This window comes from Syngnathus floridae, chromosome 15 (genome assembly GCF_059516105.1).
Source record: "Syngnathus floridae isolate MCC-2025c chromosome 15, RoL_Sflo_1.0, whole genome shotgun sequence".
NCBI classification, from domain to species: Eukaryota; Metazoa; Chordata; class Actinopteri; order Syngnathiformes; family Syngnathidae; genus Syngnathus; species Syngnathus floridae.
Window position 1 is genome coordinate 11,542,357 of NC_142427.1, and position 23,781 is coordinate 11,566,137.

At 43.2% G+C, this 23,781-nt stretch overlaps 3 protein-coding genes across 4 annotated transcripts; 2 read left to right on the forward strand and 1 right to left on the reverse strand.

Annotated features, from left to right (window-relative positions):
• Window positions 1–533: 533 nt before the first annotated feature.
• On the reverse strand, window positions 534–7,992 carry hephl1b (hephaestin-like 1b). Of its 2 annotated transcripts, none has more exons than XM_088398096.1 (20): window positions 7,692–7,992; window positions 6,449–6,693; window positions 5,613–5,825; window positions 5,366–5,542; window positions 5,037–5,291; window positions 4,633–4,801; window positions 4,288–4,427; window positions 4,088–4,219; window positions 3,804–4,009; window positions 3,569–3,710; window positions 3,244–3,456; window positions 2,810–3,026; window positions 2,606–2,745; window positions 2,381–2,506; window positions 2,193–2,299; window positions 1,533–1,764; window positions 1,325–1,464; window positions 1,101–1,254; window positions 992–1,012; window positions 534–887 (listed from the first exon to the last, which is right to left on the reverse strand). In XM_088398096.1, exons 1-20 carry the CDS (start codon window positions 7,862–7,864, stop codon window positions 808–810), a joined length of 3,282 nt encoding a protein of 1,093 aa, XP_088254222.1. In that variant the 5' UTR covers window positions 7,865–7,992; the 3' UTR covers window positions 534–807. The 2 variants fall into 2 exon arrangements, with proteins under 2 accessions (XP_088254222.1, XP_088254221.1); XM_088398095.1 differs by having other exon boundaries at window positions 3,569–3,713; window positions 7,692–7,991.
• Window positions 7,993–8,721: 729 nt separating this feature from the next.
• Window positions 8,722–12,909, forward strand: tmem135 (transmembrane protein 135). Its single transcript, XM_088398101.1, has 15 exons — window positions 8,722–8,924; window positions 9,230–9,357; window positions 9,464–9,556; window positions 9,635–9,668; window positions 9,740–9,805; window positions 9,886–9,932; window positions 9,997–10,038; window positions 10,115–10,282; window positions 10,359–10,428; window positions 10,506–10,673; window positions 10,752–10,815; window positions 10,883–10,959; window positions 11,108–11,206; window positions 11,283–11,350; window positions 11,485–12,909. The coding sequence occupies exons 1-15, from the start codon at window positions 8,787–8,789 to the stop codon at window positions 11,633–11,635; spliced, it is 1,413 nt and encodes a 470-aa protein (XP_088254227.1). The 5' UTR covers window positions 8,722–8,786; the 3' UTR covers window positions 11,636–12,909.
• Window positions 12,910–13,359: 450 nt separating this feature from the next.
• ltn1 (listerin E3 ubiquitin protein ligase 1) lies at window positions 13,360–22,496 on the forward strand. Its single transcript, XM_088398094.1, has 32 exons — window positions 13,360–13,515; window positions 13,701–13,907; window positions 13,988–14,086; window positions 14,275–14,505; window positions 14,575–14,627; window positions 14,701–14,881; window positions 14,957–15,130; window positions 15,190–15,380; window positions 15,525–15,675; window positions 15,752–15,985; window positions 16,063–16,359; window positions 16,441–16,647; window positions 16,779–16,820; window positions 16,898–17,087; window positions 17,157–17,396; window positions 17,461–17,614; window positions 17,728–17,878; window positions 17,960–18,164; window positions 18,244–18,400; window positions 18,474–18,587; window positions 18,689–18,816; window positions 18,890–19,025; window positions 19,093–19,237; window positions 19,315–19,528; window positions 19,630–19,867; window positions 20,134–20,211; window positions 20,286–20,472; window positions 20,550–20,715; window positions 20,787–21,007; window positions 21,116–21,310; window positions 21,401–21,568; window positions 21,961–22,496. Exons 1-32 carry the CDS (start codon window positions 13,474–13,476, stop codon window positions 22,021–22,023), a joined length of 5,259 nt encoding a protein of 1,752 aa, XP_088254220.1. The 5' UTR covers window positions 13,360–13,473; the 3' UTR covers window positions 22,024–22,496.
• Window positions 22,497–23,781: the final 1,285 nt, after the last annotated feature.

Here is a 23,781-nt window from a genome sequence, read left to right on the forward strand (position 1 = left end):
TTCTCATCAGGATTTATACCGATACTGCGCTGATTAATTAGTTCCCTGCTGGCTGCCATTTGTTTCAGCACTTGTGTGATTAACATGGAAATGAGTTGCTGAGTGGTCAATCACATTTGCTGATATGTGTTGTGTCGTTACAATGATCAACAGATGTCTCAAACTATTCATGTTTGATCACCAGGTCATTGATTAATCAGACTGCGTGATTTTCTGGGTGTGTTTGCCCGTATTTGACGTCATGTCAGCTGTGCATATCTGTTATTTTGGCAAATATTGATGTGCCTCATGTGGTAATGGTGTTGAATAATCTAAGTGCTGCTGAATGCAGGCATTTTTATTTCAAAACTTCATGATTATGTAAATGCTGTGTTGATCAGCTTTAAGTACTTTGTCGCAATCTTGTGGTACATAGAAGCAATTACAAACCCATTTAAGAGGGTCATCAATTGCCAGTATAATAAACAGCGTCACCCTGTGGAAGTATGTCATCACATCGCATTGCACAATTGAATTTACTCAAACACTCAAAACACAAGCGACAAAAACATTTTTATTGTACAATTACATTCATATCAAAATATTTGGTGCAGCAGTGCTTCTCAAATGCAGTCGAGTAAATGCCCATAGTGCAACTTCACACATAGAAAGCTTCCATATATATAAAATAGTTTTGTAGTAGTATTACACACAGCAGAACTAACTTGTGTATTGACATTTGTGTTAAGGCACAAGGTCAAGTAAACAAATAACATTTGATTTTGCCCCATTTTTTTTTCAAGTGTAGTTTCGACAGTTCACAGAGTCTCAGTGCATCCCGGCTACTGCCAAAAGTCCAATTATGAGGGAGGGAAATAGAATCTGCCAGGCACCTTCAGGAGCTGCAGCTGGTTGGACACATACAACATGATGTATTATGAGATTTTTTTTCATGTACTAACATTCGTATTGACTACCGTATTAAACTATAAGATCAATTAGAACATCCTACCATGTGATGTAATGTCAGACTCTGAAAAAGAGCAGATATAAAATATTCAAAGCAATCCTTAATAATATGTATTACACTCATGCAAATTGTCGCTACTTTGCTAACTTACTGTTGATGATAAAGGTGGTCTCCATGCCAGCATGGATGTGGTCAGTTACGTGGCAGTGGAGCAACCACGTTCCCGGGTTTCCAACCACCATCTCCACCGTTTGAAAAGTGCCGGGGAAGAGATCGAAGACGTCTGCGCGGTGCACGCGGTCAGTCTGACACAAACAATCGTATTGTCATGTACATTCAATGACAATGAACATCTTGTATGCGTGTAAATCTCACCTTGTAGGTAAAAGTCTCAGCATGGAAGTGGACAGTGTGCATGTCCACTTCATTGCCCATGCCTAGTAAATACCAATCAACCGTTTGTCCCTGGGTCATCACAAGTCCACGGAGGTTGCCGTACAGTTTGCCATTTATTCCTACAAGACGCAAATTTACAATGAGATACAATAAGTGGTTGCTAGTCAGAAGAGGAACTGTTTCTTACCGTGCATCTTGTTGCTTTCCTCAAAGTCTTCATCCGGTGTGAAAGTGTCAGGGTCTTCCCCGAGGTACGTTCTGATGTTCTCTTCTAAATAGTGGGACTGGTTTTCATCATGCACCATGAAAAAAAGAGCAAACTCCTTCGCTATGTCGAGACGCACTCGCTCGGGCCCTTTGCCCCTCAGAGTTCCGGGTCTGCAGACCACCAGCGGGCCCAGAAGACCACTGTATAAATCCTGGACACGCACAAAAGCTTTATTGTTAACATGAATTGTGTGTTGTGTTTAAATTCCAATTCTGGACAAAAGTATTGGCACGCTTGGGGATTCTCTCAACCGAAATTGGAAACCTCCATCTCCTCAATCTTCTTGATTGTTTTTTTTTTTTTTTAGAGCAGGTCTTTGGGAATGTGTGTCCATTCATGCAGAAAAACAATTGTCAGGTCAAAGGGCACTGATGCAGGATCACAATCTTTGTTCTAGCTCATTCCAAAGGTCTTAAGGTTCCAGGGAAAATCAAGGGGTCGAGATTGATTCATTGACTGACCAAGAACTGTTTCCCAACCAAGTGTCATTTCGACTTCCACATCACAGGTAAAGTCGATAATTAACACGTTCTTATGACACGTTGTAAACTGTGCGTTTCCATGTGACTTTTACTGTACCATGATGAAGTTGACGTCAGAGTAGTAGGCGTAAGAAATGCAGTTAGGATCCGAGTCACCCGGCCCGGAGCTTTCGGGTACATTCCATGACACTATTGTCACAAAGCCTGATAATTGGGAACACTTGATGAGCAATTAAAAATTGAAATACATTCTGTATGTATTCATTTTTTTTTCCACACTCTTACCGGATCGGACAGGAGGAGTAGGTCTTACGGCCTTTACTCCATGCGCAGCAATGCTAAATGGATGCTTTGCTTTGTTTTTGAACATGATCATAATCTGTTCTCCCACCTCGGATTTGATGAGTGGACCTAAATGGAGAAAAGACAACAACAACTTTGATGTATTCTAACGTTGCCTACTACCCTACAGTGTATAAAGAAAAAAAAAATCTCATCCAAATATCTTACCCAAAATTCCCAAGTGTTCCTGATCGGCATTCCTTTTCTTCTCGACTGTGAAGGTTTCATCAGTGTATTCTCGATACACCACCTTCTTGTAGCGTGAGCCGATTCGGTTCTTCCCTCTCCCCACAAATATATCACCTGGACTGAAAAAATAATCCTCCATTAAAAACCAATTGTAAATTCTAGTATTGTCTAAATTCCAGATACCTTTCCTGGGATGTGCTGTGGTGTTTCTCCAGCTCCCAAGCTCTGCTGGGTGAGTAGTCCCACTCTATTTCTTCAGCGGCGATGTAATACTGAACCGTTTTGGTCGGCGTTGTACGTTGGCTCTTGACTTTGCGGCCTGGGCAGGAGTTCACCCTGTACTGTTGCTGCATGCCACCTGAGTAGTGATCTGTTACTCTGCAGCTCACTTCATAAGTATCTGTTGGAGAACGCCATAGTTGATAAATAGTGTAACTTCTCCTTGAACTTCCCAAACATCTGCATAGAATGCAAACACTTGGCATGTTTTTATTGCAGGAAATGACATAACGTGGTTTCCCAGATAAAGATTGGGAACATGTCAGTACTGCCCCTGGAAATCCACACATCAATTTGGAAAAACAGGATGTGGTGTCGCACATATATATTTGACTGACCAGCAACGTGCGGCTGCATCTCCACAGTAGTCGTGGTATGAGGGAATAAGCTGAGGGTGTCCCGCGTGGTGCCCTGCTTCTTGAATGTGTTCCCCTCAAAATAAACACCGTGGATGTCCACCTCGGTGCCCAGACCGAAGGTGTACCACATGACTTTGTCTCCAGCGCACATGTCCAGTCCAGGAAGGTTTCCGTACATGCGCCCATTTATGGCTGTGGAAATGAAAAGTTGTTGCAATTTACGTTGTGTGCATGCACGGTGTTGATGTTTTAAGGTCGTCTCCATTTTCAGTGCTTTGTCTTGTATCAACGATGAATTGCTCACCATGCATCATGTTGCTCTCCTGGAAGTCTTCATCATCTAAATTTGTCTCGTTGGTGCCAAATACCTCAACGTTCTCCGTCAAATACCAGCTCAGGTTTTCATCCATGACAGAAAACAGAAGAAAGAACTCCTTGTCCACACCCTTCTGTCAAAAAAGTCAGGACATTAGGTACAGTCTAAGCAGTCAGTGCAGTTCTGCACCATTTCAAAGCACAGTCTTTTGATGATGACTAACCTGAGTTCCACTCTGCCGCAACGATCCTCTGGTGCACACGAGGAGCGGGCCCACTAATCCCGCGTTGGTGTCCTCAACAGGTGACGTTGCAGAGTAGTACAAATACGGGATGCAGGGAGTGTCTGACGATGATGGTCCTTCCAGGACCTGCCAGGTGTAGGTGAAAATCTCCCCCGGAGCAACGTGGGCACCAGGTTTGTCAATACCTTACACACGGAATGAAGTGCAGTTCTCACACCCGGTGCCACAGCGAAGACTTTTATGACTTGACACCGTTGACTCACCATCGTTATAGTTGCTTCCTTGAAAGCGTTTTTCGTAGTGCAGGCCATGAGGATGGATGCTGTAGTTTCGATCAGCTCGATTCAAGAAGGTCACCCTGAGGGTGTCTCCTTCCTCCGCCCTCAAGACCGGACCTTAACCAAAACAGGGCACATGAGTTGAGGGGTTCAAATTTCACCTTTGAGGAACTGAGAAGCCTCACCTAACATTCCCAAGTGGAGAGAATCCGAACTCCGTAATTTTTCCGTGTTGAAGCTATCGTCTGTGTATTCCCTGTAGATCACTTTTATGTAGTCACCTCCAATCCGACCGCCATCTTTCCCAAAAAATGTCTCAGATGGACTGTAAAAATAAAAGCATGTCTCCGCTTTAAACTTGATTTTGTACAAAAATAAAGCAAAGATAAATGATAATATAATTAGAATATTACAGGCGATGCTATTTTCCAAAATATAATCAAATTTGTTTACATTCAAAAGATAATAAAGTTCAAGTAAAGTTACTGCTCAATTTACGCCGACTTTACAATCACAGTATTTCCTCTTACCTGTCGGCGTCAGTGAGGGGAAAATTTTGGATCAAATCTTTTTCAGACGGAGCGTAGCTCCACACCGTTTTCTCAGCTGCTATGTAGTAATTCCTGACAATACCACTCATCTCTGTGGAGCTGCTGTCATTGCTGCAGGACTTCACCTGATAAAAGGCCTGCATCCCAGCTGCAATTGGAAACAAATGTGTTAGATATTTGGGATGTCTCGGAAACTGTCATGGGTAAAATGAAATGCAGTTATGGGGAATTGTATTTCCTTGGTTTTAATGTGTTTGTACTATGCAGATCTAAATCATATTCCTGTTGGAAGGATGTTTAACAGCCTTAATATATCGTGCAAATTTCTCATGTTGACAGAACAAGACCAGATGGGGGGTGGGGTTAAAGGTCAAGCACCCAACCTTGTAGATGGTCATTAACTTGGCATGTCAGCAGCCATTTTCCCTCTGCTGTCGGGACCATCTCAGCTGAAGCAAAAGTGGCTGGGAACAAGCTGAGCACGTCGGTTCGGTGGCCGCGGTCCAGTAAGGTATTCCCGTGGAAAAAGGCAGAGTGAATATCCACCTCGTTACCCATGCCAAACAAATGCCAAGACACCGCACGGTGCTGGCAGAGCTCCATTCCGGGCAGGTTACCAAACATGTATCCGTTAATGGCTATGACACAAGGGGACAAAAAGGGATTAGAGCGAAGGAAAACAACAAAAGATGTTGTGAAGAAAATCTCTTGCCATGCATCAGGTTTGACTCCACAAAATCTTCGTCTTCAAGGTTAACCCCCTCTGGATTGATACATTTCTGAATGTTGTCCTCCAGGTACCAACTCAGGTTCTCGTCCACTACGGTAAACATCAGGAAGACATCCTCGGCCACGTCATTGCGCACTATGCCGCTCTCCTTCAGGATTCCTGATGTGTGGAAAAAAAATCATCTTTAATGGTGACACACACAGTGATTTATTTATTTTTGCCTACATACCTTTCTTGCACGTCAGCAGAGGCCCTATAAGTCCAGAGGTGATATCCCGGGGAGCCACCAAGTGAGAGTGGTACACCCAAGTCAAGCAGTTGGCGTCGTCATCAGTCGGGGCATATTCGGGCCTGACCTCCCAGCGGTACGTGTAGCTTCCTCCGGGTGGTACGACGTCATCATGCTTGAGATGACCAGATGTCCCATCTGGATATAAGGCCCCTGGGAGGTCAACAACAACAACGAGTCAGTTTACATTTCAAATTCACTGGAAATCTTATGTGACTTCTATAGCGCCATCCTAAATAGAAATCGTGACCTTTGTTGAGATCATTTATGTGAGCGCTCAGCAACTAAAGTGCACTTGACACGTGACAGTTTTTTTTCAATGCGGGATTTTTGCTGATTTCCTCAGTATTTCTTTAAGTGTGGCAATGATGCACTCCTCCTTCCTTTTTTTTTTTCCTTTCCAAACCCTTCCCCCCTTATCAAGAATCTATTGTAACAATGTAAATAGACTGCTAAGATTTAGGCGTGTCTTATCAAAGCCGGAAGAAACTTTTGTAATTATTTATCTTATTCATTGCATTTCTACTTTTGGTTTCTTAAGAGGAATCCCAAAGGAATCCCACTCTCCTGAATAGTGGGGGATGGGGATCTGTTGCGTAACAAAGGGTGCAAAAATACTCAAGCTATCTATCTCCAAAACAGACATCAAGTTATGGATTGCTGTGGGATTTTTTTTTCCTCAGTCATAAATCACATTTTAGCTTTAAAACACAACTATTTATGTACTGTACAAGCATTTAAAAAGTCAACAGTAAAATGTCCACTTTAAAATCCACCTTCCATGTTCTTCTCATAGAAAACTCCATGGGGATGCATTGAGTAGTTCCTGGATGCCATGTTCTTCATGTGGACCACGATGATGTCATCGACCTCTGCTCGCAATATGGGTCCCAGGAAACCCAACCAGGTGGGCCGGGGGGATTGTTGCTTGTATGTGGCATCGGTGTACTCTCGGAACATGGCTTTCTTATAAACACTGCCGATACGGTGGGGTCCTCTTTCCAAAAAGATTGATGCATGCCTGAAATGGATAAATTGGAAAAACTGGATTTTCTGAATTTTGATTTAGGAATTATGTTTTTGGTCAAATCTACTTTGCTTTCTATTGAGCAAATGTTTTTTTTTTTTATTAGTGACATAGGCTTAACTGTCTCGCCCTTTTGAACTGACTCTTGAGGGTGTTTGTCATCCATACAACTGAACACAATGTCGCCACTTTATCTTCATTGTCGTACACTGGCAACTCTAAGTAATGAGCCATAGGTCAAATGTCGTATTGCCACATAACAAATAAAAAGTACTGTTTGTACCTGACAACTCTATTCACTAAAGGGCAGATAGCATTTCCAAGATGCCTAAAATGTTGACACGGAAACAGGAAAGGCAAATTTGTCGAAGGTTCAAAACAGCCTATGCTGAAGTGCTTAGTTTGACATCGGCCAAAATATTTCAACCACAGTGATTACTGGCTTCTCTGACGGGAAACAAAACTGGCTGAAGTATCTCAGAAAAGTCCAGTATTATGCAATCATGCTCCTCTGGAATGCTTCAAACCAAAACTTAACAAATGTTGTGACAGTCCCCGCTCATCCCTGTTAGCCATGGCACATGATGGACTTAAAACGCTTCCTCACTTTGAGGGTGCCTTGACTTATGTTGCCTCAAGATTCAAAATCTGTGATTTTTTTTTTTTTAGACAATAAGATTTAAAAATATTTTTAGTAAAAGATCACTGTCATGCTCTGGTCAGCTACGAAGATAGATTTGTGCAGATTTATTCCCACCTATTATATTACTGTAGTCTACTCAAGTATTGCTGTAGGTGTGCCACGCCAAGTGTATAATCAATGACAACACAGAAAGATAGACGCAAAAGAGGTCAACTACTCGGTCGTTGTCCTCTTTTGCGTGTTATAACCATTTCTTCATTGCTGACCTCAGTGCGCATCCTCCAGCTCCTAAAAAAAAACTTCAGTGTGGGATTTTGATTGCATAGAAATTATCTCATGATGCACTCACTCATCATCTGCGACGTCCACGTTGTTCAGCAGGTTTTTTCCACTTGGCGCATAATCCCACAAGTCCTCAATGACCGCAACATAATAGACCCTTTCTCGGCCCCGCGTACTGTCCTCAGCCAGACAGAAAATAAACAATAAACAGCCACATAGTGCCTTCAAGGTCCGCTCCATGTTACGCGAGACCCGAGAGAAGTTCCTCCGAAAAGAAACAAACGGGGGCAAAAATCTAGGGAGCGTTTCGGTGCGGAAGCGCGCAAACTGCACGCAACAAGTCAGAGGACTTGAGTGTGTGCGAATGAAAACAGTCAGTCTATTGAGGCAGCGAAGTAGAGACCGCCTCCGTGGAATGATGCATATAAAAAAAAAAGACCGCAATATTCCTAATTATGACACATCCGTCATAATTCTGAAGCACTACAGGGAAATCAAGGTAATGATGGTAATTGCGTGAAAGTGCACAGTCAGGAGTCAAGGGAATTTGTGAAATGGCTGTATAATTTCCACATAGTGCGGACTAGCTGTCCCTCATTTTTCTCATTACGTGCTTTTGAATTAATTTAATTAGAGGAAAATTTACGGTATTGATTTTCCGGAGCTCAACTAGAAAAGTGAAATTTATAGACTAGCTGTGAAGTCAAATGACTTAATTTTGTGTTTAAAATAATTTTAATTGTTTCGTGAATTTGTTTGCTTGTTTTTCAGCTGATAACTAACGTAAAATGTTATTATAGTTGTATATTGTCTAATTAGCTAATTAGACTATAGCCATTAAGTACTAATAACAGTACACAAATGTCACTTTACAGGATCAACAGAGCAATCCAAAATTACGAGATTAAAATAAAAATAAAGTGTTGTACTGTAGTATAAAAACAGCAATAACAACATTTTTAATCATTATAAATGTGTCTACATTGTCTTATTTATGCACCTCAAATCTCGTCGTCATTTTTATTGTAAAAAATCATATTTATAGCAAAAAATATTGCGCAACATTTGACGCAAACGAGGTCACGCAACGTGAGCGCGCACGTCAGCGCGTGTCCGTCCCGCCCTCCCGGCTGGCTGTCACTTGCTAGCACGCGAGACAGCCATGGCTGTCCTCAGCAAGATAACGCACAACTGCTATGAAGTCGGTCACACTTGGAACCCGTCATGTATGCAGTCCGCCGTGGAAATAACGAGGTGCGCTCTGGAGGTCTCCTTCAAAATATACGCCCCTCTTTATTTGGTGAGTTGTAGCATTTCATCGCACATACGCATAATGCTAAACGTTAGCCGCTAGCACATTCGAGTTGTGGGAATGTTTTAAGTATGGCTAAAACTCTGCTAACACACGTTTGTCACTCCAAAGGTATCGCGGAGGTGCTCTATAAGTCTGGCTTCACGTCTGAAGCAATATGTCTAAATAGTTTGCTCGAAAGAACTACCGTTTCTCCTTATTTTGATATTTACACCCGGAATATGAGCATTGTCAAGCACCACTCCGGTGCAGTGCCTCGATGCTGACAGTACTCTGACTCTTCCAATTAACAGATAGCAGCTATTCTTAGAAGAAGAAAGAAGGATTACTACTTAAAAAGGCTCCTTCCTGAGATCTTACGGTCTACCTCTTTCCTCTCAACGAATGCAGGCCTCTATATACTCTTCTTCTGTATTCTCAGGTTGGTCACTACAAATTTTCAATTTTCTTTAATTGAATCCACTAAGAAAGTTACCAAGCGCTTTGTGGTTATTTTAACTCAACAACACTGACTATTTCCACTGAAGGAAACTGCTGGGAGGGTTTTATTCCTGGTCTGCCGGGTTTGGCTCAGCCCTACCGGCCTCCTATCTTGCGATCCTTTTGGAACGAAAGAGCAGGTGAGATTGTAATTCTCAGATTGTGGCATCCAGTTCTTCCCCATGTCTTTTGATGATGTCATATTTCTCCTTACGCAGGAGAGGGCTTCTCACAATATACATGACAAATCTCGTAAGTACTTCTGTGACACATTTGAATTCAGACCATCTACGTTTGTACAAATGTGTGTCGTCCATTTGCAGGCAACAGAGACCTTGTTCCGCATGGCTGTGACACGAGGCTTCATCAAACCAATCAAACATGGCGAGGTACAAGACAAACGAGTTTTGCTGACGTGATTGGGAAACTATTTTCTGACCACCTCTTGTGCTCTTTCCCCCCCCTTTAGGTGCTCCTGTTCTGCATAACTGCATCCCTCTACATGTTCTTCTTCAGGTCAGATCAAACATGCTGTCATAGCCTAATGTGATGATCGATGTCAAACTGTGTTTTCCCACAGGAATAAAGATGGCCTTAAAGGCTTTTCATTCTCCGCATTAAAGTACGTTACTCGGCTTCATTTTGCAGCCTGAGTGACAGAGATTTGATACTTGCGCTGCATGTTCTCCTGCTCTCAGATTCATCGTCGGCAAGGAAGAGATCCCATCTCATTCTGCTGTGGCCGAGCAAATTCCTGCAACTCCCCAAGAGGTGTCGGATTCCTCAGAGCCTTCACGTGCCCCGGCAACGCGGATGGACTCCAGCATATCTTTGCTAGCATACACAAGGGAATTTCTGGAATCAATGTGAGGCACATTGGATTGTGAGGAATTTGGATTGGAGTAGCTCAGTAGTCATCTTTGCGTCTCTGCAATTATCCAGATGCAAACGAGGTCCAAAACACAGATGTTGTAAACATCGTCATGACAACTGCATTTCCTACTGCATTAAAGTAAGTCCACGTGCTTACCGGATGTTCGCATTGTCTTAATTGCCGATACTGATTTTTGTGCGATGCTTTTTGTTCAGGGCTTCGTGAGGATGTTCAGCGTCGGCTACTTGATCCAGTGCTGCCTTAAAGTGCCCTCAGCTTTCCGGTACCTCTTCTCCAAACCTTCACGGCTCCCTTCCCTCTTCTACAACAAAGACAACTTCCAGCTCGGTGCCTTTTTAGGCTCCTTTGTTAGCATCTACAAGGTCAATTTTGTTTTAGATTGTTGGACATTTCCAGGTCAGAGTTTGTTTTTTACGCAAGTCCCTTTCTGGTTAATTTAGGGAGCAAGTTGCTTGCTTCGGTGGTTGCGGGATATTGATGATGAGCTCCACGCTTTGGTGGCTGGTAAGTCAACGATGATCCATTCAATGATCCATTCTCATGATGTAACATTGCTTATGTTTCTCCTCAGGCTTCCTGGCGGGAACCTCCATGTTCTTCTACAAGAGCACATCGATATCCATGTATCTCTTCTCTAAACTGGTGGAGGTAAAAAGAGTCAAATTTGTATTTGAACTTGCGGCAAGTGAGAAGTTTGAACATTCAGTTAATAGTTCAACTGGAACATATAATGTTTTCCCTTGTGGTGCGGAGTTCATCAATAACACTACTCACGGCAACCTTTGCTCCCCTCCAGACCTTGTACTTCAAGGGCATCGAGGCCGGCCATTTCCCGTACTTCCCGCAAGCCGACACGTATCTCTATGCCATCTCCACCGCCATCTGCTTTCAAGCTGTGAGTCACACACAAACACAACACACCACAGTGGATCTCATGAATGGGACACGCGATGATAAATTGTCATCATCAGGCTGTGATGGAAATGCAGAATCTTCGACCTGCCTACTGGAAGTTTCTTCTGCGTCTCACCAAGGGCAGGTAGGATGCATTTGTTTTTGTTTTTTTAAATGGCAAATCAAAACAAAGACAATTGTGAATGCAATTTGTCAATGAGGAATTATCGTTATTCTATTATCAGGACTATCTTATGTACACGATAATTTGCATTTTAGGTTTGGCCTGATGAACCGACAACTGCTGGATGTTTTCGGCACACAGGCCTCGAGGGACTTTGGGGGTTTTGTGCCCCAACTGGACCCTCGCTATGTTTCAATGCCCAGCCACACAATGCTTCCACAAGGGGGCGACGTTCAGCTTGGATGACTTCCATTGAGTGTAGAGGAGAGGTTGTGGTAATCAAAAATAATGATCTTTGAGATGAGTTATTTGAGGGTTATCTTGACCAGCCTGTTCTGAGTCTTTGGGGATGTGGCCAGATGCATTTGATGCATATGATGGCCTTTTGCTAGTCTGTATGAACTAAAGAAAATCTGCAGTGCTCAATTATGCATTTTTCCGGTAAAATGGCCATCAAGGTTGTAGCATTCCACCTCTTAACTTTTTCTGTCTCAGGTTCCCTCGCGGTTGTTGGAATGGTGTTTTGGACAAGCTAGATAATCCATCAGCTATTGACAGTTGAACAAAGAGGTTCACTGTCTAACTTAAACACAGGTGTGAGTTTAACCCACTAAATCCATTCAATTTGATCAGTCCAACCCAAAAAAAAAACAGATACAACCCTGAGCCCTCTTTTTAACTTGCAACATTGCTGTGATTTAGCATCCATGACCACTTTTGCACGATCATCATCTCTGGTTTCTTTGTTAGATATACATCTCACTTCTAAGGAAGCATTCGAACAAATAACTTTGTCGAAAGAGGTTGTGGAAAATTGACTTTAATGACTTTTATATAAACAGTTGGGTCTCTGAAATACTTAGAATTAAATTGCGCAGCCAAGTAAATTTCTTGGAAGCTGCCTATTTTGAATAATGTGAATGAGTCATGTCATTAAGATACGAATGATTTAAATTCTTTGGACAAAAAAAATCTCTCAGAATAATACATTGTCAAGTTTTGATTGACCAAAATAGATGAGATGTATGTCATTATTTTAGTTTCTTGTTTCATATTACCAATTTGTGCAGTTTGAATTCACAGCAAAGTTAAATGTATCTAATGTTGACCATCAGTGCAAAGAAACGATATAATTTTATATTTACATTTGTCGGATTGCAGTTTACCTACCTGCAGGAAATGTTTTATTCACAGCTCAGATAGGTACTCAGCTCCCCACATTAATAGCGTATACCCAAAAACTTTCTTAACATATTTTACACAGTTGATTTTTAACTTAAGGTTTCTTACGGTAAGCGGACTTGATCATGTATGATTGGGCTGTGAAATTCGACTTTGTTTCTCGACATTTTGCATCCAGCACTTCGGAACAGCTTTAGACACATGTGACCTCTGTTAGAAAATTTGTGGAAAAGATGACAGCACACTAACAAAATCTATGTTACATATTACACAAATGTAATTGACTGCACATGTTTATGATTCATGTGAACATGAAGTATTAAATATTTTTTAATTTATATTCTAAAGTGTTTCGATTCTATGTAGGTATGTTACTAATGAACATTTTCAGATTTATAAAGGAATTTTTGACCAGCTATAGTCATGGGAGATTGTTCTGAATAATAATGTAACGTATAATGGGTCATTTGAGCGAATTTATTATTTTAGAATTTGCACTTGGCATCAATGAATACCTAAGTAATTCTCCGTTTCTGAAAGGTTGGTGATTCCTGGTATAACAAACATTTAATGTTGATTTTATTGCGTCATTGACAAGTGCGGTGCGTTAACGGAAGTGACTCATGCCTTTTCAGTGTAAAAGCTTTTATATATACGCAAAAGCGGACATATTTCAATCTCGCCGAAGCTTATCAAGGAGATATTAATATTTAGTTGTGTATGTCTGATTGCGAATTACATTAACCCCCTGTGTCTGCTACGATTTTATTCATTTTATTTTGAAATCATTTCACAGGATACTACATTTCCGGATCGTCATTCGTCACATGTAGCATGTTGAGCATCAAGGAACTCTTGAAGTTTCGTTACTAAAACAAAGATTACCTCATTTTTTAGTACCCATGGGGGGCAAAAACAAACAACGAACTAAAGGAAACGTTCGAGTGAGTACCAGTTACCCGTCATCACTGTGTTTACTTGGTGCTAACTTGGTGATAGCAGCGAATGCTATTGATGAAGGCGAAATCCTGTTGCAGAAATGATTTGTTTACGTAATATCAGCATTTACTTTAGTGTCACTTTGGTTTGGTGTGGTTTTGAACATCAGCTTTCCCTTTTCCTCCGATAGCCGTCCAGTAGTGGCCGTGCTGCAGAGGTGTTGACCAGAGAAGGTGGCGCTATTCCGGGATTCGTTGGTTTTGATACAACAGTATCTTCGGAATTGAGTTACGTGCCTGCTTTCCATGGAGCAGAGGAGCTTGACAACCTTGTCGATGCAGACTTTAGACTGGTGCTCAGGAAACTTTCCAAAAGAGATGTCGTCACCAGACTGAAAGTAAGTTCACGCATTGAAAAATTGTCAAAAGCGATGGCTTGATGGTGGTCAAAACGTATCCTCTGTTTTTCTTTTTCCAGGCTGTGCAGGACTTTGGTTCTATGTGTCAGGAGCGTGATGCTGAAGATGTTAAAGGGGTCCTTCCATATTGGCCTAGAATTTACTGCAAGATATCGGTGGTGAGTAGCTAATTTGTATTTTATTTGACACGTGTCAAAAATTCTGCTTCCCCAGATACAACTCCAGTAACCCAAGTATTATATCTCAGAATGTCCATCACAACTGAGCAGTATCTTCTTTTTAAAGGCATGATTGGCAAGACACATAGATTTAATAAAATGTCAATTTCCTTCATTGTGTCTTTCAGGACCATGATCGGCGAATCAGAGAGGCCACCCAGCTGGCCCTTGAGCAGCTGGTACTGAAAGTGCGTCGCAGCTTGGCTCCCTTTCTGAAAAGCTTGATGGGCCACTGGATCCTGTCCCAATGCGACACTTACACACCAGCAGCCTCCGCCGCACGCCGAGCTTTCCAGGCTGCCTTCTCAGCCACCAAGCAGCCGGAAGCCCTCAGCTTTTGCAAAGATGAGATCCTTAATGTGAGTAGTTAACGGTGTCTTTAAAGAGGCTTGAGGTTAATTCTGCTTCATGTTTTTGATACGCTGCAGGTACTTCAAGATGTCTTATTAAAGGATACTGCTGATACACTCAGTGATCCTCAGTAAGCCAACCTCAGTCATCCTGAATTAGCTGCTGTCTAATCATGTTAAATAAAACAACTTTTTTGTTGCCAGAATTGTGACTGAGGATGAGCGAGAAGCCAAATATTTGCGCATGCTGACCAGCTCTCTTCTGGGGGTGAAGCGACTGCTCTCCTTGCTGCCGCAGAATGACATGGCCGCCATGGATCCCAGACTAGCTCATCTCGTCAGCCCTGCCAAGTTCTGGAAGTACAGCAAACACAAGGCACCACAGGTAATGTAGTGGTTCAGTTGCCTTTAAATGAATATAGCCTCTGACTTAGTAGTGTGTAAAATGGCTTCTTCACAGGTAAGAGGGGCTTTCTTCGAGATGCTATGCTCTGTGTGCGAGTTAACGCCAAGCCTTGCGCAAAGCGAGGCGGCACGTCTCTGCCCGGCCGTTCTTCTCAGCATCGACGACACAGATCCACTGGTGCTACCTGCCGTGTGGGAGGCTGTTCTCCATGTGGTGTCCTCCATACCTGTAAGAACTCCTCCCAGTCCTCTGTAAGGGCGTATATGTTAATATCCTTCTCTTTGCAGGATTGCTGGACACACATCAACTCAAAGAAGGGCTTCCTGCCCAAACTTTGGTCTCTGTTAAAAGAAGGGGGCAAAGGCATGGCGAAAGCCCTTCACCCTAATTTGATGCCATTCCTTAGCAAACTGCCTCAACAAGTCACCGACCCAGCCTTGGAGTTCTATACTGCTTTCTTCACCTCACTCATACTTGGGTAAATCTTTCAAATGATGCAATTCCCGGTTTTCACCGATATCTTTATGCACAGTGTTTGTGACCCACTTATTTGCAGTCTCATGTCTAAGCCATTTAGCTTTTCCTGCCCACCATTCTGATCATGTGTATGTTTGATGTTTAGTATTTCCAGTGAGCGTGCGGCCAAGAGCCCCTCAGAAAGTGCCATTATTGTGACTGCCACCATCGAGTGTTTGAGGTTCTGCATATTAGGCCATTTGGAAGAAGAGGAGGAGGATCAGTGCAAAATCCGGACCATGCTTATTTCTCAGCAGGTTAAATCATCACACTTTCTTGTTTCCTACCATGCAAAACAAAACCTGTTCTCACTTTTGTCGTCTCCTCTCTTAGCTCCTGCCGCTACTTGAAAGCGCTTTTGAGAAGCCCATCCTTCAGAATGGTCCTCTCTTCCTGTTGGTCACTGAAATGCTTGTTTCCTGGGAGAAGAGGGCAAGCAGCGAATCTAAAGTCTTTCAAGAGCTTGTGGCAGACTTCTGGGAGGAGCTCGGCCTTGCCTTTACGCGCCACGCAGACAGCGAGGAAGCGGATCGACAAGCTTTGGAGGGGATCGCCGCCTTGCTGCAAGTCAGTTTGCTCCATTCCCGCCTCGAGGCTCAAATAAATCAATGCGTCTGAGCTCTCTCTGTCTTTTATCCCTTTAGGTGATGCGCTACCCAGAGCGAGTCAACAGAAAACATACGTTGAAGAAAAAGTCGGTCAAGATCAGTTTTTCTGAATCTGGAACTGGCGACAAAGCTGGCACGGAGGGAGGCGAGGCGGCAAAGACGGAGCTCACGTCCACTGTGGTGTGCAGTTCGCCGCAGACGCACCATTTTGAGGAAGTGGTGTGCCAGCTGGTGCAACTGTGCCTGGTGCATGTGAATGAGAGAAGCTCCGAGAGACATCTTGTCTTCCTTTCCCATCTGCTGCAATCTTTTCACACTCTTAATATATTCACTGTAAGTTTTTATGACCCCCTCCAACCCAATCTTGTCATCTAACTGGAGCCAATGAAGCCATTAAACTCAATTTTGTTTTAGACGTTGGTCGAGTTGGACGATGACGTTAAAGAAGACAGCGAGGGAAGAGCAAACAACCCGGCCGTGCGCTTCCTGCTGGAGCGAGTGGTGCCGTGGTTGGCCGAGAAGGAGCGGACAGACACGGAGCACCTTGTGGAGATGGTCTTCAGCTCATTGTCTTGCTGCAGCCGCCAGGAGACCACCCGCATCCTTGACCATATCACCATGGTAACATCCATCCAGACATTTAATTAGCACTAAATAAAAATAATAAAACTCTCATGTAAAAACACAGGGTTTTTTTTCTGTCTCTGATGGCCTTACCTTTTTTAACCTGATGTCCATTGTGTTGTTTGCAGATGGAACTACACTGTGGAATTACTTTGCAAATCATCCAGAGGGTATGTGTCCATTTCCTCACAAAGACTCATGCGAGCATTAGGATGTCAATTGCTCTCTCTGCTCTCTTCCCGACCAGGCGTGTGCTGACCCAGACACGCTTGCAAGTTGTAGCGAGTGGCTCAAAGGTTCAGTCCTGGGCGAGCATCTTCTCAGGTTGACCAAGGAACTCTGCAAGGTCGGACACGGTGGCTCCGGCTCGGCGTCTTCTAGCAGCTGCCACAGTTGGACCCTCATCAGCATGGTTCTCTCACAGCATCATAATAACGGTAGGAGGCAAAAGTATTCACACACTAAAGTAAAAGTAGAGATACTTAAATAATTTTTGTGTACTCTAGAACCTCTAATTGGGGAGGTGTACATGGAGAAGATCTTGGAGAATCTGCACGCAACGTTGTCCGAGACCAAGAGTCTGTCAGACGCGGGCAACATGGAGCCGCTTGTCTCCTTCATCTGCGACGTGGCCTCCACCTTCTTCTCGTCCGTGCAAAACTGCCTGCTGCTTCCTTCTGCTGAGGAACTCCTGCTCACGGTCTTTCAACTCATCGCCCAAGATCGAACACACACTTATCTGTCAGGTAAGACTGTGTGATGTGCACAGATCTGTCCTTAAGACCTAATGTATTGATCTCTCCCTGACAGACTCCATCTTGGATAAATTGGCGAAGGTATGCGTTGCTGGGGTCCAGTCACTAGTCCAACACTCTCAGTATGAGGTGGCGCAAGGTGGTTTCTTGCACAGTGCCGCCCTCTGGGTGCAGAGCAAATTACTCACTGAATCTTTGGATATCAAAAGGTACAAACTACTTCCAAAATCTTTAACCAAACTTTTTAATATTTTCAGCTCTAAAGAGGAAATTGAATTTGTTTTGTGTAGGTGATTTTTGTGTGTGTGTGTATCTTATTTAGTTTGCAGTATTTAGTTCAAGCTGTACAAAGCATAGTGGAGACCATCACCTCTGTCTGCGATCAAGACTCTGCCATCCTTTTCCAATTTTTTACCCACTTGATGCCCAGCGTTACCGAATGGACAAAACTCAGACAGGCCTTGCCATCACAAGTAAGAAAACAAACTTGGGCTGAGGACTGCTTGTGTTTTATTTATGCTGATTTTTAAATAAAACACTTGTCTCTTCTGAAGTGGGTCAAGACATCTTTGCTGGCAAGCCGTTACAGGGGAGTTTGTGAAAGCTCCTGCAAAGACACGTGGAAAGTGAAATTGCCAAAAGTCTTACCAGCCCATTTAAGCGTCTGTGCCCTTCTGGGAAAGGTGTCTCGTGCTGCCTCACTTTGTAACCAAAAGAATGACAAGTGCCAGCCACAACTGCCAAACATGATGCACACAGGTAAACATGCAGCACATGCTTCAGTTTTTCCCCTATTTACAGTTCATACATGATGTTTAAGGTTTTTTTTTTTCTTCAGTTGCAGAGCTGCTGTATTCACTGCAGTGGTGTCAGGAGATGGAGAATGCCCCCACTATTGTGTCCACCTATCACAGCCTTCTCATTGAGTGGGGGCTGTCAGGGGGTCTGCATGACTTGGTCACAACCACAGATTTGCTGGAGATGCTCTACTCAAGGTCTTAATCAACTCAAGGTTTTAATCAATTTTGTCCTACTTCTAAAACGATAAAAAGACAATTTATCCTATAGATCAATCGAGCTTGGTGGATTATGGTCTCTGACGCTGGAAAACTACATCGGTACCCACGACTTGGCAGTCACTCACAGCACGAGCCTGAAGAAGCTTTACGGCTCTGTGGAGAGGTCAGTGACAATTAACCTCTACTCATGAGTCCCTTCTTTACATCTGATGACTTTAATCGAATAGCATTAAGTCGTATGTTGCCTTTGTTTTCATGTCTCAGTTTGTTGCCGGTGTCGCCAAGCAAATTGAGCACGCTCCAGGTGCTCTGCCCCACCATGACGCAGGAAGACCGACAGACTCTGGTCGTCCTAGCAACGGCTGCAATTATCAACTGGGAACAAGATGACGGTAAAAAGACTTAGCACGCGTGTCCTTCATTTCAGTCAAACAAGAGAGTTGACACTTTTTTCTTTTGTCCTAGATGTGTACGGGAGTGTGGCGGTGCTGCTGTGTTGTCTGCAAGCTGACACGGAAGTGGAGGATGAAGTGGTGCAGGCTGTATTGTGCACCATGACGGAGTGGAGGACCCACAAGGAGGACTGGTTTCTCTTTGGCAGGTAAGCCCCAACATTCATTGCACAATCTAATGTTGTTGCTAAAAATGCTTTCTTCTGTGTTCATCAGTGATCTTTCTAAAGCAACGACACAACAGCTGAACCTGACAGTGGAACTAATGCGCTTCCTATCCTGGCTGGTGACACGCTGTCCATCAATTCTCGGGAATAGCCAGTGGGATTTCTTACTCTGTGCTATGTTAGCCTGGTTAGAGGTGAGCTTCCATCGTCCCGCTTTTGCTCCCTCCACTACATGCTGGCATCTCATCCGCTGTCTTGTTTCTAATCTCAGGTGGCCAGCGAGAACGTGAGCAGCCTGTGGAATCCATGGGTGCAGCTGTTTGTATGCGAGAGCGCTGCGCTGATTGTAAACCTCAGCCAGTTCTTTGCATCAGCCCCGCCTGATGTCTTGGAGAAGCTACCGCCAGAACTAGTGGCGGAATGGCGAGACTTTTTTGTTGATGGAATCTACAGCCTGCTGTTACCCATTCCTGTCAAGATCACAGGTATTATTTTACAATAAGGTAGTTGCTCTATACAATTTAGTGCAGAAGATTAAAAACAAACAATCTTGCCTGCTTTTTCCTGTTATCTTGTCTGAGTGCAGATGTCTTTAAAGAACCCGACGACCCGGTCTTTCCTCTGGCGGTGTTGCAATCGCTCGGCATGGCTCTGACCTATGCGCCCGTGCAGCAGCTGAACCAGAACAGCCTGCCGGCAAAATTAGTTGCAGACCAGAGGACCAACCTGCCGCCGCCTCTTCAGACGCTCCTCAATACTTTCTGCCCTCTGCTTGTCTTCAATGCCCGACCTCTTCAAGTCACGGTCTACCATTTGTTGGCAAAGTAAGACTTTGCTAGCCAGGCGATCATATGACCTTCCCCTTTTTGCACTATAACCAAAATATATTTGTATTGTGAGAGTATGAATAATTTTGGACTAAATGTCTTTAGAGTATCTGAAAAGTAAGTGCACCCCTCCTTTTTTGTAAATATTTTATTATACCAATGTATGGGCCAACCCTGAAGAAATAACACTTCTTACTAGGTCACATTGTAAGCTTGTGACTAAGCTAGGAGCAACAAAATAAGATCCCATCTCGTCAATGCAGGGTCATGCCTCAGCTGCCTGAATGTGACGGAGAAGGAGACAGCAGCAAGTATGAAGATGAGGGTGACGAGCCAAGCCTGTAAGTGCAAGATGATATAAAGTATGCTGCATCAGATGAGAAAGAATCACTCAGGTTCCTGTGTTTTGGTTCAGCTCCCCTCCGGCCGCTTTGATGGCTGTGCTGTCAACTTGTGAGGAGCTGTGCGACAGCATCCTGGCAGGACTTCAAGTCGGAGAGTTTGCCATGGTCTCGCCTCATAGCGTGGAGTACTCGTGCATTCTGGGCTACCTGCTGGCCTGGAAGCTACTCCTTACCTTTTTCAGGTCATCGCCCTCGCATGTGAGTACAAAGAAACTTTCTGAGCGTAGGGGCATGCAGTCGGTGTTGACCAACCCCCTCTTCTGATTCCTTTTCAGTTGCGTGCCCATTACGCCCAGTATCTGAAGAAAACCTGCTCCCTAAACAATCTCCTGCTTCACCTCTTCAAACTGATGCCTGAGAATCCCGTCGTCCCGGGCCAAGCAGCAGAAACGAGAGACTCCAAAACCTACTTCACAGAGACTATCACGCTGGCGGTTGACCGTAAGAACACAGAGCCAGCGTATTAAGTCAGCGGTGGACGAGGCACTAAGCCATCTTTCCCACTCCCACAGAAAATGATCACGTTGAGCGGGAGCTACCCCATTTGGCGTGTAGCGTTTACTACGGCGCTGTGCAGGACCTGCCTGCTATGGTGCGCCTGTGGTGGAACAGTCAGGAGAAGCGCGTGAGCGGCACCGTGGAGAAGTTCACGACCAAATACGTCAGTCCAGTGCTCTCGGCGCAGGAGATCTCCTCCGTCCACAGCAGCACGCAATTGTTTGAAAACATGACGGTAAGAATTTTCTATTTGGTACCATTTTTTTTTTCTTGTAATCTAGAGTCCCAATTGTGTCAGCAGCCATAAAACAAAACGGTGGTATGGTTGTCTATTCCCACCCAGGTGAAAGCGCGCTCTGCCGCACGGGAGGTGATCGCCACCTACTCGGTGGATGAGATTTTCATCGAGCTGGTGATTCAGCTGCCGCAGAGCCACCCTCTGGGCTCCGTAGCGGTCGAGAGCGGGAGACGGGTGGGCGTCTCTGTGCAGCAGTGGAGGAACTGGATGCTGCAGCTCAGCACCTACCTCACACATCAGGTAGCAATACACCAGGGCAGTTGCACACTAGTTTTCACGTGTGAGGTCACTTTGATTTTACAACTGGGTTCTTCATGTGCATGTGTTTAGAACGGCAGCATCATGGAAGGCCTGGCATTGTGGAAGAACAACGTGGACAAGCGCTTTGAAGGAATTGAAGATTGCATGATTTGCTTCTCTGTTATCCACGGCTCCAATTACTCGCTGCCTAAGAAGGCCTGTCGTACTTGCAAGAAGAAATTCCACTCGGCGTGCTTGGTAAGTCATTTCTTTTACGGTGGTGATCAAAAGCGACACGTCTGCATAGCGTTCTGCTCCATCTGTTTGGAATTTGTGACAGTATTTATTTTGACAAATGCTACTGTGTGGACTATAATTACAGTCGTCCAAAGTCAAACATTTAATGACTGTTGTTTACATTTGAATGTCCTGACCAATGATGCCATTAGAAAACAATGTAAGTTTTATTCATATGTTCCGGGCTCCAAAGTGTACCACTTTTCCCTTTGTACCACTTTTTTTTTTTTTTTTTTTTTTAAATATAGATTTTAAAATGTGCGCAGTAACCAAGGTAAAATGTCCTGACTGCTAATCAACACTTCTATGTCACATTTTAATTGTGTTGTCTCTTGTGCCCTTCTTCTCTGCAGTACAAATGGTTCACATCCAGCAACAAGTCCACATGTCCCCTGTGCAGAGAATCATTCTTCTAATGCACTTCTTCATTCGATTATGATTACATTATTTGCTGAACCTCTGAGTGGAAATTCCTTTTAAGGCCATTCTTGACCAAAGTGACTATTAGTTTTCTGGATTAACCAATGCTAAATGGCTTAACTATCAACACCAATCAATGCATAAAAAAGTAGATGTGCTGTACAGTATTTTTTTTTTTTTTTTTTAAAGAATATCAGGTGGGGTTTTTTGCAAATTTAAAAGTGAATGGAGAAATTTGACACAATGGAAAAAAGGACGCAGTGTCCAATCAAGGTTCATAAATAATTTCCTAATATTTAGGAGTGTAAACAAAATGTGACATGCACACAGTTCCCACAGATGATTTTAATTCCAAAATAGAAATATACATTGCAAATATCCAGGGTGAATAATGTGTGATAATCTTGTTGTGTCTGATTGCAGATGTACATCATGCTGGAACATAAAATAAAGCATAACTGGATTATTATTCATTGAATCATTTTGTTGGTTATAATAAAACTGTTGCACATTTTCTCTGTGACTAAGTCAACGCTTTAAAGAGAAATGAACATGGAGAAATTATTACCTGTATTTTTTTGGTGTAAAATATACTTGAATTTCTAACACATTATCTGTCATTGTGGTTGATACCTTACATTTATTTTGAAAATGTGATATTCATTGGACAGTAAAAATCATCCCTGAACAATAAACACAATGAAAAGCTGTGTTCATTTACCTCAGGGCCAACTTGATGTTGAATAATTCAACTCACTTTTGCTTGCGTCCTTAGTGGCCGTTCTTATTAATTATGACGCATTCAGCACACTTGATGAATTAATTGCACACATTTTGCTCTGATATCGACAGCTTCTCTCTGAGCGCCCATTGGTGTGTGTCTACATTTGTAATTCATTACGACCAACCAAATTTTATCAATACAAACACCCAGCACCCATCATCATCTGCCCTTGACCTTTTTAATCGCCATTGATCTGTTTGCCCAGCATAAATATTTATGTTCTTTGGCTACACACACATTCAAACCCAGAGAGCCAATATCACATCTTTCTGCTCATTATCTGCTTGATTAAGCAGCTTAGCCAATGTTTAAGAACTATATTGTAGTGGAGCACAGACCAACAATGGTGCTGCCCCAATTATGACGTCACTCCAGTTGTCAACACAAGAGGGCAGTATAACCCCAACACTGAGGCAATACTGCTTCATGACGGATTGGGTTCATTATAAGCCTGAGTGGGGAAAAGGTAGGCGCTTACTGATCCCTACAGAAGACCTTTTTTTTTTACATGTTTAAGTTTCTCGTTACCTTTCGGTTGCATTACATGGTATCTGCATGAAAATAACAAGGACAGTCCAGTCAAGCATGTCTTCACCCAGTTTACCAATAAAGCCGGAATAAACTCAGAACAATGAACTTTGCTACTTTGGGGAAAAAAAGTGTCAGGCCAAGACATTTTACATGTAATTGGGAATTCTGCTTATGCGGCTGACCTAAATTAATCTTTGACGCTTCTCATAAAGCAAAAAATAAAACAACCAGTGAGAATATCATAATCATAGGTGAGAATGATCATACCATCAGATCCATACCTTTGCATGTAAATACAGTATGATTATCTATGTAATGTGTGTGTATGTATGTATGTATGTATGTATGTATGTATGTATGTATGTATGTATGTATGTATGTATGTATGTATGTATGTATGTATGTATGTATGTATGTATGTACGTACTGTGTATGTATG

Excerpts from the sequence above, each read along its gene's own strand:
- hephl1b (XM_088398095.1), bottom strand. The coding sequence starts at position 7,864 with ATGGAGCGGACCTTGAAGGCACTATGTGGCTGTTTATTGTTTATTTTC. Across the intron at positions 6,694-7,691 it reads GTGGACGTCGCAGATGATGA|GCATGCATCAATCTTTTTGG; the intron begins GTGAGTGCATCA and ends TATCCATTTCAG. Across the intron at positions 4,428-4,632 it reads CCCCTCACTGACGCCGACAG|TCCATCTGAGACATTTTTTG; the intron begins GTAAGAGGAAAT and ends TTATTTTTACAG.
- ltn1 (XM_088398094.1), top strand. The coding sequence starts at position 13,474 with ATGGGGGGCAAAAACAAACAACGAACTAAAGGAAACGTTCGA. Across the intron at positions 14,628-14,700 it reads GATACACTCAGTGATCCTCA|AATTGTGACTGAGGATGAGC; the intron begins GTAAGCCAACCT and ends TTTTGTTGCCAG. Across the intron at positions 21,569-21,960 it reads AATTCCACTCGGCGTGCTTG|TACAAATGGTTCACATCCAG; the intron begins GTAAGTCATTTC and ends TCTTCTCTGCAG.
- tmem135 (XM_088398101.1), top strand. The coding sequence starts at position 8,787 with ATGGCTGTCCTCAGCAAGATAACGCACAACTGCTATGAAGTCGGTCAC. Across the intron at positions 8,925-9,229 it reads TATACGCCCCTCTTTATTTG|ATAGCAGCTATTCTTAGAAG; the intron begins GTGAGTTGTAGC and ends TCCAATTAACAG. Across the intron at positions 9,806-9,885 it reads AACCAATCAAACATGGCGAG|GTGCTCCTGTTCTGCATAAC; the intron begins GTACAAGACAAA and ends CCCCCCCTTTAG.